Source organism: Lithobates pipiens, unplaced genomic scaffold (assembly GCF_037356315.1).
Source record: "Lithobates pipiens isolate NorthernLeopardFrog02 unplaced genomic scaffold, aLitPip1_a1.2 Scaffold_8, whole genome shotgun sequence".
NCBI classification, from domain to species: Eukaryota; Metazoa; Chordata; class Amphibia; order Anura; family Ranidae; genus Lithobates; species Lithobates pipiens.
Window position 1 is genome coordinate 343,303,927 of NW_027507903.1, and position 19,059 is coordinate 343,322,985.

At 42.7% G+C, this 19,059-nt stretch overlaps 2 protein-coding genes across 5 annotated transcripts in view; one reads left to right on the top strand and one right to left on the bottom strand.

The window, feature by feature from the left end:
• LOC143962129 (uncharacterized) overlaps nt 1-19,059 on the bottom strand; it is a 350,250-nt gene that overhangs the window by 252,139 nt on the left and 79,052 nt on the right. The window lies entirely within an intron of this gene.
• The window catches only part of SHROOM1 (shroom family member 1), a 110,570-nt gene that overhangs the window by 85,111 nt on the left and 6,400 nt on the right, over nt 1-19,059 (top strand). For all 4 annotated transcript variants that reach the window (XM_077473211.1, XM_077473212.1, XM_077473214.1 and 1 more), the window contains 4 exons: nt 2,248-2,790; nt 5,318-5,848; nt 8,331-8,430; nt 9,706-9,978. In XM_077473211.1, coding sequence (XP_077329337.1) covers nt 2,248-2,790; nt 5,318-5,848; nt 8,331-8,430; nt 9,706-9,978 — 1,447 coding nt within the window. The remainder of the gene's footprint in view (nt 1-2,247; nt 2,791-5,317; nt 5,849-8,330; nt 8,431-9,705; nt 9,979-19,059) is intronic.

The following is a 19,059-nucleotide window of genomic DNA, read 5'->3' on the forward strand; positions in this document are numbered from 1 at the left end:
TGGCACAGTGGTGTTTTAAGCACTATCTTTAAAGTGTATTTCCAGTCACTTGTGTAAAAAATAAGTCAGCAGCTACAAAAACTGCTGACTTTTAAAAAACAGCCACTCACCTGGCTCAGGATCCAGCGGTGTGCTCACACCAGTCAGTCTCACTTGCTGTCTTTGTTACCTGGCATCTTCACTATGGGCACCCGGCTGTGACGGGTTGTGGCCTCACAGCTGGGTGCCCGCTCTGCATGAGCGAGCCGCGCTGCGCATCATGAATGGTGGATGCAGTCTTCTGGGGCCTGTTGGTGTCCCAGAAGACTGCAGGGGGAGAGAGGAGAACTTCTGTTTCTGAACCGCTTTGGCAGTCGCAACAGAAGTGGGAAGCGTGTACCTGTCAAAACTGGGTACCTGCCCCCCCCCAGTTCCAAAAGTGCCAATCGTTCAAGGGGAGCAGGTAACGAGTCCTTAAAGTGGAACTTCCCCTTTTGGATGGAGCTCCGCTTTCAAATAGTTTGTGCTGTCAGTGCAGTACTTTATGGGCAAGCACAATTATAGAATTCTTGAAACCATGCCATAGAAGATAAAACTTTGCAGAATGGTTAATTTGAGTTTAGAGGTGTGTGTGTGCGTGTGCGTGTGCGTGTGCGTGTGCGTGTGCGTGTGCGTGTGCGCGTGCGCGTGTGTGTGTGTGCGTGTGTGTGTGCGTGTAATATATATTTTATCTCGTACAGGGATTTTTTTTTTATTCGATAATGGGTGCAGGTACTCCTCCAGGAGAGAGCAGCAACATAGGTGTACGCAGACAATTTCATTAGCGTGTGCATCTATAACACACGTGTGGCAGAAGAGCATGCCGCAGCATATGGTGGGTGTGGCCAAATTGAGTGGGAGGATCTTAAAGAGGCAAATAGCGTTCAGGAGTGCGTTATGTACAGAGAGCGGGGTTCAGGAGTGCATTACATACAAAGTGCAGGTTCCAGGCGTAAGCTACGTACAGAGTGCAGGGAGCCGGAGCACGCTAGGTACAGAGTGTGTGGTTCAGGAGTGTACAGAGTTAAGGGGCATATCTTACTGGCTGCTTGAAACTAAAAAAGACCCTACCCCCACCCCACCCCATCGCTTTTCTCCCCAGTGCAGTTCTCCAGCCCCCATATCCCCATTCTCACCAGGATTGACATCCCAATTCTAGCGCAAGCCCACTGCCCTCCCCCCAATCTAGTGTAAAGCCTCTACCCCTGCCATCTCTATTCAGCCTCCCCATCCCCCTTGATGTACAAATGGCACTATAAAAAAATAATTCCACCCCCCCCATCCAAGCAGAGGCCTCAGTTACAGCGTGGCTCTGTGCAAGGTGGGATATTTTCTTCTTCTTTAACTCCGCCGCATGGTCTGTCATATGTCAGGTTAGAGCCGAGGAGGAGCTTGGTGGCGGCGGGGAGAGATAGTGTGTGTGTGTCAGCAATTGCTGCACGGCAATGGGTGCCTGGCACTAGTGACTCCATTGGTGCTCCCCTGCCATTCCTTCATATTGCAGTAGCTGTGCCCAGGGATGGTGGAGAGGTTTCAGTGCATCCACTCAGATGGGAGCTGTCACTTCTAAATACAGATGGCAGGGTGTTTAGAAGTGAAGATGGTGAGCAGCAAGCACAGTGCCAGGTAATTAGGGTGTGCTCAGGCACACCTGGCACATCCTGTGCGCACCCCTATGGCAACAGGCAGGTGAAGCATAATGTACAGACAGAGTACAGGGCTCAGAAGTGCATATTGCAAAGATTTTAGGATGTGGGGTTTAGGGGCATGTATCATACTGGGTGCAGTGCTCAGGGTTGCGTATCTCCCAGGGTGCAGGGCTCAGTAGTGAGTACTGTGAAGTGCTCAGGAGTGTGTATCACACAGCATGCAAGGCCAGTGTACAATCAGATATAATTTTTATATATTTTTTATATTAGGAGGAAGAAGATAAAAATGTGACGGTGATGTTGGTCATACACTTTGCAGTTTTGTTGCCCAGCTTTTATCCTTAAATGGTTTTTGATTTCAGTCTACCAAATGATGTGGAATAATTTTGACTGAGAAAACTTTTTCAAGTGGCATTGAGGTGTTGTTTGGTCGTTATGGCCCATGTTGGTCTCTGGAAAGGATTGCTTTACAGATCTTCTAACTTTACAATGTGCATTTCAAATAAATTTATTACTCCATATTTGCAAATTAATATATGTGTTAAAGAGATACTGACTTATTTATTTACACCCAACGTAGATTGTCTGTCATGGGAGATAATGCTGCAAGTGAGACTGAAAAAGTTTTGATGGCCAGAAGTCGGGGAAAGTCCTTGGAAGAATTGGGAACCTCAGACAGAACAAGGCTTTCTGTGCTGAGTCAAAGCAGTGATCAGATATACCACAATAAAGTCGCCATGCTGATGCCTCGGCCTGACTCATCAAGTGGCATAGCTGTGCTCCATCGAGACAAACTTAAGGCTTGTGCTGAGCATGAATCGGGAAAGCAGCCCAGACAAACAAGTCCGGAGGATTTTCTGGAGCCTCACAGATCAGGTGTTGGAAAGTCAGCAGAAGAGAAATTTTCCATGGCCCAGAGAACACGCGGTGTTTCCTCAGACAATTCCAGCTGTACTCTTCCCTCACAAATTTACACTACAGCTACTCACATTTCGCCCTGCCAGCAAGTAGAAGATGAGGTTTTTAACTGCATGCAGCAGGGACAGGATACACATTATACTACTGAGGACAATCCACCATCACCCGGTGCCTTACCTGTCCATCTAAATACGAATATGTCAAGGTAATGTTTGTGTTCCTGAATACTGTAAGTAAATATATAGAGACTGAGACTTAAATAATCCTGTCATGAGAGAAATATTAGGCCAGTCATAGCTGACCTCCTAATGCTACGGTATGTTGATTACACAGACCTCCTCGGTCAATGATCCAGAACAAATATGCAGACCATGTAATTCATTCTCTTACATGGTAGTGTCTGATCAGTGGCTCAGGATGAATTTGAATCTAGTGGATCAATGTGGCAGCCAGAGAAGTAGCATTTTCAGAAGAGGTCTACAGTCTCATGAAAGGTTTCCCTAAAGTATATGAAACACTAAAACTTTTTTTTTGGATAGAGAAGAAAATGGTTAAAACCTGTTTTTTTCCATCTGTGTCCAATTGGAGAGAATTCACTTCCCCCTCCTATGGACAAAACAAAAGGAAGAGGAAACTTCTCAAAAGTGAGAGAACTTACCTTTTTAGACAGTGGCCACAGGAATAAGAGTGCCTACAGGAAGATGCCCCCTCTATTTCCCACTATTCACGGTTTCTGGAAAGCTCAACATTTTTGATTTTCCTTCAGTTTCAGTCCTGATGATCATGGTTACCAGGACAAGTAAAGAGTGCACACCTCCTTAGTTGGAACATTTAGCCTAGCTTCACGCTAATGCGGTGCAGGGAACTGCTTGTGATTTGGACAGGAATCGCATACTACATTCCTGCTCAAATCACATGCGATTCTTTGCAGTGTGATTTGAGCCCATTCATTTTGTCTGGCTCAAATCACAACAAACCCACACTAAAAAGATGCATGCACATTTTTTTTTGCCACACTGGAATCAGATCTCATGAGTGTTCACACCCATGTGATCAGTTTCAACCAATCGCACTGAGTTTTGTGAGCTGTTTTTAGGGTGGTGCTTACTTAACATTGACACCCGGAGTGCGATTGTGATGCGGTGCGGGAAACGCGCAGGAATTGCTGAAAATTCTGCACTGCATCACTGTGAACCTAGGCTAAAACATGACAGGAGTCATACCACAAAAACTTTAAGTGTAATACTCACTATCTTGGTTGCATCGCACAATGTTGGTGCAGTACAATGTTGACACATCTTCCATTACCACCTTTTTCTTTCAATAGTTTTAACTTTTGTGAAAGTTTTTACAAATTGTTAGGCCTCCTTTACACGTGAGCGAAGCAGCCAGATGACCAGTCCTTGTCCATTCCACCTTTACAGAGCAGCCACATCCCACTGTGCTCTATGGGCAGTTGGATGTAAATGGACCAGCTGTCCGTTTTACACCTGTCTACCATCCAATCCAGCCAGCCGAAAGGGGAAATGGATCCCCTTCCATTTTTTTTATTTTTTTTTTGCTGGATCGGAAATTTTAAATCTGACGCTCCATAGAGGAGAATGGAAGGTCCGATTGGGACCAGCTGAAAAATGGACCGTCTGACCTAATCGGACCTCTTGTGTGAAAGGGGCCTTAAGCCTTGGAACAATAGAGCCTGAAATAGTCTGTTAAAACCAAGTCATTTTTTTGTATACTTTGTCATAAACCTAGTTTTCTCTGCAAGTTATAAAGGATGGAATACTTCTGCCAGTTCCAATAGGCCCTCAGCTGTGAGCAGCCACAGTGATAATGGCCTGGATGTGGGGACCCCCATTGCCAACAACTGTTAACGGGCTGGAGGGATTTCCTGCTTTATTCCTAAGAATGGAATTTTTAAAATGGATAAAGATGAAAACCTGATATTACTCATGATTTTGCTTTTTTTAATGGTCTTTTTATTTTATTTATTGAGCCCCTCAAAAATGGCCTATATATTGCACATTACATCTGCTGCGATCTAATAAATAGTTGTAACCTCTTTGTTTTGCCTTTGAGAAACCCTGTATGTCATTGCTAGTTTAGCTGTGGAACAGAAGGGCTTTACACATTTATTTATAGGTTTGATCCCCCAGCTACTCAGTAAAATGTGCACTTTGGAAGCATGCTTGGATTTGAAGTTTAGCCATAGACTGATCTCACAGTGGGAAGTCTATTATTGCTTGCTAAGGTTATGTGTCACTGAGACCCAGCACAATCTTCTATCTGACTTGGCTGACAAATGGATGTGACACATGTACATAGGAAAGGGAGAAGTTGACTTCTGTATGTATTACTCTTGCTTTCAACCCAAAACTTTGATGGGCTGCTTTCATTGGGCAGACAAGCTCTTCTTTGTTTTTCATAGTATATTTTCTAGCTACAGAGGCCAGATTGTATATGGATTTCAGAGCCAGGAAGTGAGATGCAGGAGCCATTAGAAAGCGGAATGGACATGTACTTTGGTTCCTAGAAACTAGAAGAGACTCGTACAAGGAAGGGGTGGTTTGTCCTTTTTAAATGTTGGTGCATTGACTAACTTGTGTGCCATTTTGTTTCTTTATTTTCTTTAGCTTTTATTATCACAGTACATACAGTATCTTTTTTTTTATATCTATTGTGATTTCTAATCCTTGGACACTAATCAGTAATGACTTGTGGTTGTTTTCTTTAAGCTTGGAGCCATCTGATCTTCCAGGGTATGATAATGAGGTGAGAGCTGATGTGAATGACCTTTGCGAAAGTTCAGCAGTCAGAGAGCCGCCTTCCCTTCCAGCTGGAGATCACAAGGCTGTAGTTGTACATAAACCTCGAAAATCCACTGAAATTCAGTCAATGAGCAGCATACAGCAAGAAGAGCTAGGTCCTAACCCAAGCAACCAGGTGATCAGTACACAGACAGACAGCCCTGTGGGTTATGATGAAGGCAGCCAAAGCAATGGATCCACCAAGCAAGAAATGGATGGCAGTATGCAGGAGGAAAGAGATTCAGCCACACAGGCCTTGAATGAAGTCACACCGAAGCCCCTTGCAGAGGAGAGGTGTTCAGAACTGGTTAAAGAGATTGTATCCAAAGACAAGTCCCTGGTGGACGTTCTAAAACCTCTTCCTGTGAGGACATCTGCAATCGGTCTCATGAAAAGCCTCTTCCAGGTGGATATTTCGGTACTGGAAAAATGCAGGAATCGGGGGCTAAAGAAAGATCAGTAAGTTTATTTAATGAACAGTTTTCCAGTTTTTAAACTGGTCCAAACAGACTAGTCTTTTTGCTTGACCTGAACAAAAAAACTTGAAATGTCAATATATTATTAATTCACATAGGTAAGCCTGATATTTTTAATATAATTTTCTATAATTTGTCAACAGGTAATTTTGCCTAAAACTGACCTTCTATTTTGAATGGTCATCTGAATCATCATTGGATAATTATGTGTCTAAAAATCTGGTAGTAAATACCTGGGTTTTGTGGTTTGTGTATCGGCAGGTATTCACTCTGCCTGTTAAAATTTTAACTTTATATTTATAAATTACAGTAGTAAGAGCAAGGCTTCCCCAGATAAACACCAATAGTGACAGGGCATGTGTGTGGTATAACTGGAGCCTCCACCATCTGCCATGAAGGTAGTATCCATTTTGGGAAGACTAACCCATTAGCTATACTTTAACCATGTGTTTGTATTTAAAAGGAGTTCTTTCATTATAAGGTATGACTTTTGAACCCAGCTTTTTTATAGCCAGAATTCAAGTTATGGTTTGTATGTATGTTCAAGACCATTGGTTCCAATTCCAGATTTCACAAAGTACAACAAAAGCAGTTGACTATATACATGCGTTTTTGGGTTCAGGATTTAAACAGATATTGATTTGCTGGAAAAGTTATTTGCCACAGCCTGCTACTATTATAGAATGGGTTATAAAAGTTTATTTCCAGTTTAAACATGTGTTTAATAGGCTATTCACATTCTAGCTTGACAATACCCTTTTTTTTAAATTTTATTTATTTTATTTATTTTTTTGCGCACTGTATTGCACACAGCAGATGTGGTGTTCTCTGGAGTGTGGTTGTGTTTAACAGTTCGTTAGGGTGTCATTCAGAGAGAATTTGACAGCGAAACATAGAAAAGTGATGACAGAAAAAGACTGAGTAGTAAATCAAGTCTGCCCAATTAGTTTGTTTATTTTTTTGGTATTTTTTTTGTTTTGTTTTTTGAGTTTGTTTTTTTATTTTTTTTCATTAACCTTGTTGTCTGACTTATAGATCTGTTTATTTCAAGCATGTTTGAAGCCATTTACCATTGACTGTCTCACTACATCTGTTGGTAGTTTATTCCAATCATTAAAGTGGAGGGCCACCCTAAAAAAAATACATTAATATTCTTAAAAAATATATAAAAAAGAGTTTGAAAAAAATTTTACTCACCAGAAACCCCTGTTGCTAGGCAGTCTTCCTAATCTGCCTCTTCCTATTCCTAGGCTCTGTTTCTTCAATTCCTCCTCGGCGAGCGGCCCACTTGTCTTCTGGGATATGTGTGTGTCCCAGGAAACAACGGGGCCATTCACAAAGTGCTGTGCGGCTCACGCACAGTAGGAAACGGGCAGTGAAGCCGCAAGGCTCCACTGCCTGTTTCCCTTAGTTAGGATGGCAGCGCCGCCAGCCGATCCGATGGACTGATCAGCCTCCAGTTTGAGGTCATGTCCCCGTGTTGTTGATTTTGGTTTCATATTAAAAATACTGCCTTCCTGGACCCTATTCACCCCTTGATGTATTTAAAGACATCAATCATGTCTCTCCTTTCTCTTCTTTCCTCCAGACTGTACATATTAAGTTCCTGAAGTTGCTCTCGATATGTTTTATTCCCCAAACCCTTCACCATTTTTGTTGCCAGTCTCTGGACTCGTTTCTATCTTATCAATATCTTTCTGTAAGTGAGGTCTCTAGAACTGGACACAGTATTCTAAATAAGGTCTCACTAAAGATCTATTTAGGGGAATCAGAACCTCCTTCCTCCTGCTGGTGATTCCTCTAGTGATGCATCCTAGAATTCTATTTGCTTTTCCCACTGCCTGGTTACACTGTTTGCTCATTTTGCAATCGTCTGAAATAAGCATCCCCAAATATTTTTCTTCTGTAGTGCTGGCTAACACTCTACCCCCAATGTTGTACTCTCTCAGGGGATTCTTTTTCCCCAGGTGCATTATTTTACATTTAGAAATATTGAACTGCAGTCGCCACTGCTTTCACCAATCTTCCAGCAATGCCAAATCATGTTCCATGTTTCTGACACCCCTAGGGATATCAACCCTATTACACACCTTTGTGTCATCAGCATAAAGACATACCTTGCCCAACAAATCTTTGGTTATATCACTTACTTTTAGGTTAATCAGAACACAGGACCCAGTACAGAGCTTTGTGGTTCCCCACTAGTGACTGGTCTCTGTTTTGAGTGAGGCCCATTTACAACCACACTCTGGTATCTATCCGTTAGCCAACTGCATATCCACTGAACCACCCAAGGGTTAAGTTCTAGCTTGTACAACTTTTGTATTAGATCATTATGTGGAACTGTTATAACAGCCATGTTCATTTATTTATTTTTTGCACCAACACCTTTTAGCTAGCTTGTGATTTACTGCTATGAAAATGAATACATTGCTTTGTTTATAATGTCATGTTTTTATTTCTAGTAGGGTGAATGTTGAAGGTATGTCCAAATCACATTCAAAGACAATGATGCTGCTTCAGAGGAAGTCTGATGAAAGCCTGAATGAAATCACCTCTAAAAAGGTTGGTCACAATATTGCTTGGATTAGAATGAAATGGGATTAAAGGGGGTTATCTAATACTTGCTAGGAATCCTTCAAGTAGTAACACAGAGGGGTCCTCCCTTCTTGCTACCATTGATAAACCGTGGGATTGGTGCTTTACAGACTACTCTGACCATAGTAATACAGTAGCTCACATAAAGGGTCTGGCCATTTTATTGTTTTGAGTACAAACCACCTATCACGAGCAAGAGGTGCTTTAGGTAATATATGGGAGTTACCTGGGAGGAACATAGCATTGTCTGTGAGGATTGGACTCTTTGGAGAGTGCTAAATCTGGTGCAGCTCTGCATAGAAACCATTTTTTAAATTAAAATAACAAACATGTTATACTTGCTCTGTGCAGTAGTATTGTTTAGAGCACCCCCCAATCCTCCTTGGGTCCCCAGCAGCGATCTTGGCTCCTCCTTTGTGTATCCCCATAGCAAGCAGTTTGCTATGGGGACAAACGGTGCAAGCTCACTCCCAACCTGTGTGTCTACAGGGCTGTGCTCCATAGACTTACAAAGCGGGACTTGGGCCTGCCCCCCACTTCCTCTTCACTGCATCTGATTGACAGCAGCAAGAGATAATGGCTACTGCTCGAATGCTGTGTAAAGAGGAAGAGAGGAGAATAGATGCAGATCTCATCATTCCTCTCTTCCCCTTTACACAGGGAAGGGGGGGGGGGGGGGGGTCACAGGGAAACTGAAACCGTTTTTTATCTTAATGTAAGCAATGCATGAAGGTAAATGTGTTTTCAGGTTTAGTAACACTTTAAAGCGGACTTCCACCCATTTCAAAGTCAGCAGCTACAAAACATGTGTCCCAGAAAATTGCAGGGAAGGTAGGGAGGAGAGGTGATCTTCCTTCCTGCGCCAGGGAGGAAGTGGGAGCTAGGTGCCTGTAAAAACAGGGTACCCGCTCCTCACCCAAAAAAATGGCATGCTAAATGAGGTATGTCAGGGGGTCACCAACACTTAAAGCGAAAGGTAAATTAATTTTTGGATTCAATTGACCAAAATAAAGTTAGAAACTAGCTACCATGCACAGCTGCAGCAGATTCTGAGTGCTCCAGCTTTAGTAAAGCAATCCCAATGGGTCTCCGATATAAGCAGAGGAAGCCCAGTTCACCCATGAGAAAAAAATGTAAAACTAACTAAGACAAAGCAAAGCCAAACAGCTGCCAAAAAGCAAGCAATAATCCTTACTCACTTCATAAGACGTCACTTTACAGATTTTTATTTTATTCTTTCAGATAGAACTTATGTCCAACATAAACTCACAACTGGAAGAACTCTTTGCCCAAAGGGAATCACTTCTGTCTGAAATCAGTGACAATACCACTCAAGGTACTATTATGGAAACCATAGTGAAAGAAGTCTGTAAACCCAATGAGAATGAGCGCTATATGATGTTTATTGGAGATCTGGAGAAAGTGGTGAGCCTTCTCTTCTGTCTGACCACAAGGCTAGCTCGGGTGGAAAACGCTTTGAGTAGAACAGATGAAAATACAGATGCCGAAGAGATGGTAAGTTAATATTTTCTACACAAGAGTACATAGATGTTGGATTCTTTCTTTATTATAGTTGTCACTAAAATACAAATGCTAAAAGCTTTTTTTTTTTGCTAGATGGATCCTAAAGGCTGCTACACACGGTCTGAATATCGGCCGGTTCAACAGAAACCAGCCAACGTTCGGCCAGTGTGTACAGCAGCCTGTCCAACAGAAAAACCAGCAGCCGATCGGCATTTAATTAGCACCTGCAGCCAGTGGCTGTGATTGCTGACGTGTGTTCTAGTGGGGGTACCTGTCATATAACAATAGCTTAGCGGGGAAATAGCTTTACTAACATTGCATAGTTACTACAGGGAGCTACTCTGTTTTTTCCTTTCGTTTAGTCAGCTGTGTTGAACAAAAAAAAGCTACCTGTATGTACAAGGCTTAAGGCTTCTTTTTAATGTTATCCCTCTCCTTATTTGTTACAAAGTGACATAGTAGATGAGGTTGAAAAAAGACACAAGTCCATCAAGTCCAACCTATGTGTGTGATTATATGTCAGTATTACATTGTATATCCCTGTATGTTGTCATCGTTCAGGTGCTTATCTAATTTGTTTTTTTTTTTTAATATCTCTGCCCCCCGGCTGAAGCCACTGCCTGTGGAAGGGAATTCCACATCCTTGCCACTCTTAGAGTAAAGAACCCTCTACACAGTTTAAGGTTAAACCTATTTTCTTCTAATTTTAGTGAGTGGCCACGTGTCTTATTAAACTAAATACGTTTTATCCCTGTTGTGGGGTCACCAGTATGGTATTTGTAAATTTGAAATCATATCCCCTCTCAAGCGTCTCTTCTCCAGGAGGATAAGTTCAGTGCTCACAACCTTTATTCATAACTAATATCCTGCAGACCCTTTATTAGCTCTGTTGCCCTTCTTTGTACTCGCTTCATTTCCAGTACATCCTTCCTGAGGACTGGTGCCCACAACTGGACAGCATACTCCAGGTGAGGCCGGATAAAAGTCTTGTAGCACGGGAGAATTATCGTTTTATCTCTGGAGTTAATTCCCCCTCTTTTTTTTGATATATACATAATCTTTGTGTTCACAATTCTGAAAAACGGTCAAAACGACAATGAGGATCAAATAACAGTCAAGAGAGGTAAAAGGACAAAGCGGCCCAAACGGGTATTTGAACAGAGTACATAATATAAGGCCCGGTTGGCCATCCAACATAGAGAGTGTTAAAGATGGAGGTGTCTACTTCGTGGTCATGAAAACACATGAGCCATATCCCCAATAATTTGTCTCTAGCCCTGCAACCAAACTTTAGTGCCATTAATGAACAGACACCACTGATTTGGGCAGAAAAAATAAAGCCAGGTGGCAAACAGAAGAAGACATTAAAACCTTAAAATCGAACAAAAAAAAAATAATGCACTCTAATAAATTTATGCTAGCAGTCTTTTATCAAATATCTTGGGTGATCAAGTCAAGTCTATAGCATTTCTGAGAGTTACACTCTTCCTACCGGGACGATGTCCGTTGGTTGTGTGTTTTTGTGCGGGCCTCGTCTACATAAAAATTGAAGTGGCCCAAATTCCATACCATTTATCATGTCTGTCCTTACATGTTGTTATCCATTCCTCTGCAGCCCTAATATTGTTCACAAGATGCATTCATTCCGAGCAGCATGGAACTTGTCTGCTTTTCTAGTAGATGGGGATCAATCTCCTAGCCTCATTCAGGAGATGAGACAGTACCGACTTTCGAAAAAGTCTGAGCGGGATGGTTGGAGACATGCAGGAGGAAGCCCATTGGAGAGTCAGGGAGGTCTATGTTCAATATGAGGTTTATTTGGGTTCTAATGTCCTGCCAGTAAGGTTGTAACTTAAGGCAATCCCACCAAATGTGGCAAATGTGCAAAAATGACCCCCCCAGGCCTCCCAACCTCTTAGGTCTCTGTAAGGTGCGAAGAGCCAATGAGGGCTTTGCCCCTGCCAGATGTATTTTTAGAAACATACCGTTAAAGATCAAAAAGAAAGACCTTGGTAAATAGGCACCGTTTGTAGATAAAACAGAATGCAAGGTAACACATTCATCTTTAACACACTGAGAAGGTCTCACTGTCCCACCTGTGTAAGTCTGATTTTATAGTGAAGAGTAGAGGGGAGTAATTACTATTATAAAGCAGGGAGAGAAATCAGGGGGTCAGCCACATAGAACAGGATATCGTCATTATAAGCAGATAGTTTGTTCCCTTGGCCCAACGCCAAAGCCCTTGATATTTGGATTTGAGCGAATCCTATTGAGCAGTGGTTCCAGGGTGAGGGCAAAAATGAGGGGGGACAGTGGGCAGCCCTGCCTAGTTCCATTCTCAATAACGAAGGTGTCCAAAAGGACTCCACTTTAACTCCGGCTTCAGGGTGGCTATAGAGCAAGGTTATCCAGCAGAGCATGTTAGGGCCATGCCCCAGCCTGGTCAATACAGCTTAAAGGTAGACCCAGTCCACCCTGTTGAACACCTTTTCAGCGTCAGTGGAAAGCAGGAGACAGGGTGGATGGTCGGTCTGCGTTTGTGCCCAGTGGATCAATTGAATTGCCCGATTAGAATTGTCCTTGGCTTCCCTTCCAGTAATAAACCCGTCTAGTCTGGGTGTATAGATGACATTATGGGTTTAAGATGGTTCACTAATTTTTATGTCGGTGTTAAGAAGTGATATTAGTCTGTAGCTTCTAGGGACAGTGCGGTCTTTCCCTTCTTTGGGGAGCACTGTAATATGGGTGAGTAATCCGTCTTTAGGTATAGCGGTACCCAAAGCTAAGGTGTTAAAATAGGCACACATTGGGCTAGACAATAAGGGGAGGAAAGTGCTGTAGTAAGCATTTGTATATCCATCAGGACTTGGACTTTTCCCTTTCAGGAGTTCTTTTACCACTGTTTCCAGCTCTGTCTGGGTAATGGGCGTCTCAAGGTGTTTGTTAGTTTGGGTAGTAAGTTGTGGGATAGTGGGAGTGCAGGGGTTTTCTGAAGTGTTTGAGGAAAGCAAAAGAGTGGGTGAAACACCCCGTAGTTGTGCCCATCCAGGGGTCTGGGCTGACATTGAATTCTCCCCCCAAGATCAGTTGGCCCTCTCTAAAATTGGAGAGGGAGTTTAAGCAGGAGTCTAGGAAGGTGAGCTATTGCTTGTTCGGTGCGTACACGGTTGCAAAAATGAATTTACAGCCTAGAATGGTGCCTTTAATTAAAACGTATCTGCAACTGGAGTCGGTTAATTGGTCCACCAAGACAAAGGGGCATTGTTTATGTATGGCTATAGCAACTCCGCTCGACTTGGATCGAGGAGAGTTGCTGAGAAACCATTGTACAAGTGGGTGGGAAGGCAGGGGACCGAGTCAATGCGAAAGTGTGTCTTCTGTAATAAAAATCTGTGAGCCCAAGCGTTTGGTTTCGAGCCACAACTTACTGCGTTTAGGAGGCGATCCCTAGCCACGGACATTATATGATACCACTTTCAGGGAAGCCATAAGGTACCGAGGTCATGGAGGTATCCCAAGTCTCTGTCAGGAGGTAGCCCCCACTAGGACACCTCCAGTTCAGCGGTCCCAGGAAGCAAAGGCCACCAACTTACCTCCACAGGATCGGTATGCCGCTCTGCCACTCATAGAAGCATCCCCTCAGATGTATGGGCAGAGGAGCAGGCAGCAATGTGGCGTTTGAAGCGGAGAAGGAGAGAAAGAGATCCCGAACTGGCCATGCTATACAATGCTGGGAATCTGGTTCTGAAAGTCAGCTTGCAGGGCTACAGAGCAGGCAAGGAGGGTCAGGCGACAGGCGCGAGGGGCATTGACAGATGCTCCAGCTTCAGACATGTAAAGAAATTTGAGCGCCTATTAATGCATCTAATGTTTTAAGATGTGTTTTTAAAGGTGCATTTATGATGCATTTTTGATGTGTTTAGTAATGCTTTCTAAACACATCTCAAACCCTCTGTAAAGGCCATAGAGGCGTTTTTGATGCGTTTGCAGTGCATTTGTGGAAGCCACAAAGCCTAGCGAACGATGCATGTTGAGTCAGTTTTGACACAACGCCGTGCTAACATAACCATATGAACAACTCTGGGCCCTGCATTGCACACAATTTTGAATGTGGTTTGTGGAGCTTCAAAAAACGTTCATGAAATGCCTGCTTTTGCAGCTAGTATAAACTTAGCCTAAGAAACAGTCTGACAGATATTGAAGAATTACTGCTGTGCTTTGTTTTAGCTAACCCAAAGTTCTCTGGGAATCCTTTGTCTTGTATTAAATGTTGTTTTTTGTAAAACAAAGATTGTGTATACTTGTTAAAAATAAAGAAAACAATAGTATAAAAACTAAAATACTGAAATAAAGCTGGCCACAGACAATTAAAGTACAGTGGTACCTTGGATTATGAAAATAATTCATTCCAGAAGAATGCTTGTAATCCAAAGCACTCGTACATCAAAGTGAGTTTCCCCATAGGAAATAATGGAAACTCAGATAATCCATTCGAGTGGTGCACTGCTAGTGTATGCAGTACTGCATGTAACCAGAGGTGGGGAGAGACATTCGGAAACACTCGGAGAGCACTTGGAGAGCGCTCGGATGCACTCAGGGAGGCTCGGATAAACTCTGGAACAAAGTGTTTCCGAACAGCTCCAAGTGTCACCGGCGCCCCCGCACCTCTGGCCAAATTCTGTACTGCACACCCCAGAGGCTTGAATCCTAATAGTTTTGCAACACAATGCTCACAAACCGAGTCAGGATTTAAAAAAAAAAAATAGCTCGTATTGCGAAACGTTTGTAAACCGCGTTACTCACAATCCAAAGTATTACTTTATTTGGTTTAGCTCCTGTCCTAAAGCTACCCATAGACACAAGAGGGCAATAGAACATGCCAGCATGAGTCTGTGTTTTCTACACACAGTCTTTTTTAGCCTATAGGTAGAGCTTGCGAAGAACTATGATGACATCTCCCTATCCCAGCTTAACATAGGTAAACAGTGACTGGACAAGGTTCTCTAACCTGTCTGATCACTATTTCCCCTAGTAGTCGATAGCTAGAAGGCTCGGTATGAACAAAATAGGCGTAAAAGTTTACAACAAAGCTTCTTATTGCAGTTGTTTAGAACTGATTTGTTTTTGTAGATTTGCCACAATATTTGCTTTGGATGGACATAAGCTAATTGTGGCAATTTTGTTAAGCTCCCCACCAATCCATGATTAGCCTCTCTTCCCACAAAGCTTATTTTTTGCTTGCTAAACTGCTGCAAACTCTTTTTAATAACTACTCAGTAGTATTTATATAATTTACTGTCTCATTCTACCCGTGAGCAAATCAATGTAATCAAAAGTTAATGTTCTCCATATCTGCCCCCAAGGTTGCGGCAATTCAGTTTTTAAGATACTGCTTTGCCTTATGCATTATGAATTCCTTCTAATCAAATAACAGTTTTTACAGTTATGCTGTACATACTATTTTAACAGTTTTTGTACTGAATAAAAGTAATTTTTTATTAAAATCAACTGTGGTCGAATGGGTGCCTCAAACGTCCATCTTTTTTGGTTTACTACATTTTCACAGTTAATAGGCATTTTGGAAATTGCAGGCCAAACCTAAACTTGAAGAAGAAGCACAGTAATCTGTACCCCTTCCAAGATAGATAGAAAATTCCATGATATTCCTGCATATGTTGGGTTTGAGCCATGGCATTATATATAAAATTTTAATTTTCAGCAATTGTCTGAAAAATACATATCACCTTATCAGAACAAATGAATGCATGTTTATAGTTGATGTTGTACAGGCATTGTTTTTTTTCTCCTTTCTTACGGTATGAAAAACATAAACTTAATCTAGGGAGGTAGTATTTCAGAGTTGCAGTAATAAATTCACACACCAGTGGGCAGTACTAAATCATATTAAATGTGTATAGGGACATCTGATGTAATTGGCACTGTCAGACACCAGTAATTAATTATACATTAGAATTTCACTTCATAAAACAGTCAGGATTAAATGTATGTCCCAGCTGTTTGATGGCACGGTGATGAAGCACTTCTCGGCTGAGAGAGGAGTTTCCTTCATTACCAAACCACTACTTTATGTACCTACAGCTGCTCAATGCTCTGAGAATGCTTCCTCCTCTCTATTTTTATATTGGGGATAAGAAAGTAATTATCTCTCACATATATACTTGCCTGATATCCCACATCGAGGCCTCAGATCTACTACCCTGTAGAGAGAAGTAGGAAACTGATGATGGTCCTATAGATGGGGATAGCTGAGATAAGATTTTGGCAAATGTCCCCCTAGTTTCTGTCTCTGCGGCTCAAGTTTTCACATTTATTTATACTCCACAGGGTGTACAGGGCCCCAGTACAACTACATAAATGGGGAAGGAGGGATTCCCCCTTGTGCCCGAGGTATCAGCTGCATCGGGGCATTCTGATCCATCTGCTTTAGAACTGCCCCAAATTGGTGTGTATTGGCAGAATGTTATCAATCTTATTATTAATGTTTATTATCTTCAACTACCAGTGGACCCAATTACATGTCTATTGGGTGGTCTGGTGGAGGAATTGTACCCTCCCTCTACTTATATTGCTTTAATTAGATTGCTTTATCTGGCCAGGAAATTGATTGCAAGATTTTGGCTCTCACCCAGAGTGCCCACATCTGCTCAGTGGGTACAACAGGTGAATACATTACTTGTCAGGGAAAGGATTGACTATCAACATAGGAATGTACCGGGTAAATTTACCAAATCTGGCAGGATGGTTGGAGAACCCTGAGGTAGCCCCTCCTCAACTTGTTCTTACTAGATTACTCCAGGTATAGGTAGAGAAAACAGGAGTGTACTAGCTTCAGCTATATAGACAAGTGTGGGCTCTCTTGTTCGTTCAAGATATTTCTATTGTTTGTTTCTAGTTTGTTTTTGCTTTTTTGTTTTTTTACCTTTTGTATATTAATAAATGGTATACACTTCAGAACTGTATGTTTTCAGTTCTCTGAGTTACGGTTAGTTTAACATTATTATATCTGATACTAAACTTATTGTGCAGTCAAGTTACCCTATTTGAATGAATAACTTGTATCTGATTCTTGAGTATGTTCTACCCGTTGTAACTGTTCATATCCTTATTTTATTGTGCACAATAAAATATCTTCTCTGATTTAAAAAAAAGAATTTCACTTCATAACCATTTGCTTTTGAGGTAAACTTGTTTTAGGAAATTTTAAACTTTATTTTTTTACAGTAACCTTACATACGGAGTGAATAATAAACAATGAAAAAAACACGATTAATCCTAGTTAGAGTTACTGACCAACTCCCATCGCCTTCTGTGCACAATTGACATTCATAGACACAAAAAATGACAGACCTCTAAATCTCCTTTTCTCCCTCCTTCCATAAAGAGCGACACTGGAAAGTTACATTCCCTAAATGTCTTTCAGGACAGCACCTGAGAGATTGTGGCTCCTCCCACTGTCCAAGGAAACGCCTCTTCCACCAATATTTTATACGGAGGCTTCTCCCCACCACATGCCAGTCTGTGTTTTCTCAGGCCAGGGGGGAAACACCTGATGGGAGCCAGAATCTCTTAGGTGGTGTCCTGAGAGCCGTGGTTTCTGCCTCCGCTGATTGTTTTTTATCCTGAAAACTTACCGATCCTCCCAGTTCCACCTGGAAGGCGTCTGTTGTGCGAGCTCCTTCTTCCCCTTCTGTGCTCGGGGAGAGCCTGTACTGCATGGGGGTGCTGCTCCTTGGTGGCTGCGGGAGCCTTGGCCCTGCCCCATGTAATGTCCCCTGTCATGTGCCCTCCCCATGTAATGTGCCCTGCCCCATGTAATGTCCCCTGTCATGTGCCCTGTCCTGTGTAATGTGCTCTGTCATTTGCTGTGCCCCATGTAATGTGCCCTGTCCCATGTAAGGTCCTCTTTCATGTCTCCTGTCCCATGTAATGTGCCCTGTCCCATGTAATGTGCCCTGTCCCATGTAATGTCCCCTGTCCCATGTAATGTCCCCTGTAATGTGCTCTGAATGTATCAGCTCTGCAGGAATTTATTCTTTTTATTTAATGCTATTTCTACAAATATTTTTGTTATCAACAGCTCGCTGATCATACCAATGTTCCGTGAGCTGTAGATGTAAACATTATTTCAGGGGTTCCTCGAGATCTCAAACACTGGACTCGTGAGTTTCCACGCTTGAAATATCCTCAAATGCAATGGAATCTAGAGTGCCGGCACTGGAGGAGTCGCATACCAACGTTGTTTAACTATGTTACAGCGGTCAATTGATGATGGCGAGAACCACAATCGCAGAAACAATATTGGGCTGTGGGGCTTACTGGAGGCCACTTCTGGGGGCAACCTCAGAACCACAGTCGCTGCCATCTTTAATCGCCTGCTGGATAAGTCACCCACGGAGGAGTTGGATCGAGTGCACAGAGTGCAGGGACCTCATGGGGGGGATGCCCCCTTTCCAGATGTTCTCGTCAGGGTCCATTTTTATACCGTCAAAGAGGAAATAATGGGCCAAGGGCCTTGTGGACTATGTGAACTGTGCAACTTTTTCCAGATCTCGCACAACTTGCTGTGCTATGTCCATTGCTGGAGGTTATTGGGAACGTGGGGGCCACGTATTGATGGGGACACCCATTTCATCTTGCAGTCCTGAAGGGAAATGACTCCTTCATTTTGCTCTGGCTAACTGATCTCCTCACCTTCTTGGGGACTCTGGAGGTCCCCATCCCAGACTGGCTGGATTTCCCACCTACAATTGGTAGCACTCGTCCTGCATCGCTGAGGCCCCAAAGATCCAGGAGTCGAATGACAGCAATCCAGAACAAGGGCGGAATTCAGGGACACACCGACTTTTTACCTGAGTCTTAACTGGAACCAGCTTTTCGGGTTGTGACAACTGCGGGCACCGAGATCCCAAGAACTGGACAGGTCCTATACAACATTTGTCCTCAAAAGATTGAACAGTGGGTTGCTACCCAAAAAGGTGACCTGCTCTGCTCTGGCCTGCTCTGCTACCTCACGCTATGTTTTCTCATGTAGATAACACGCTTGATAAGTCT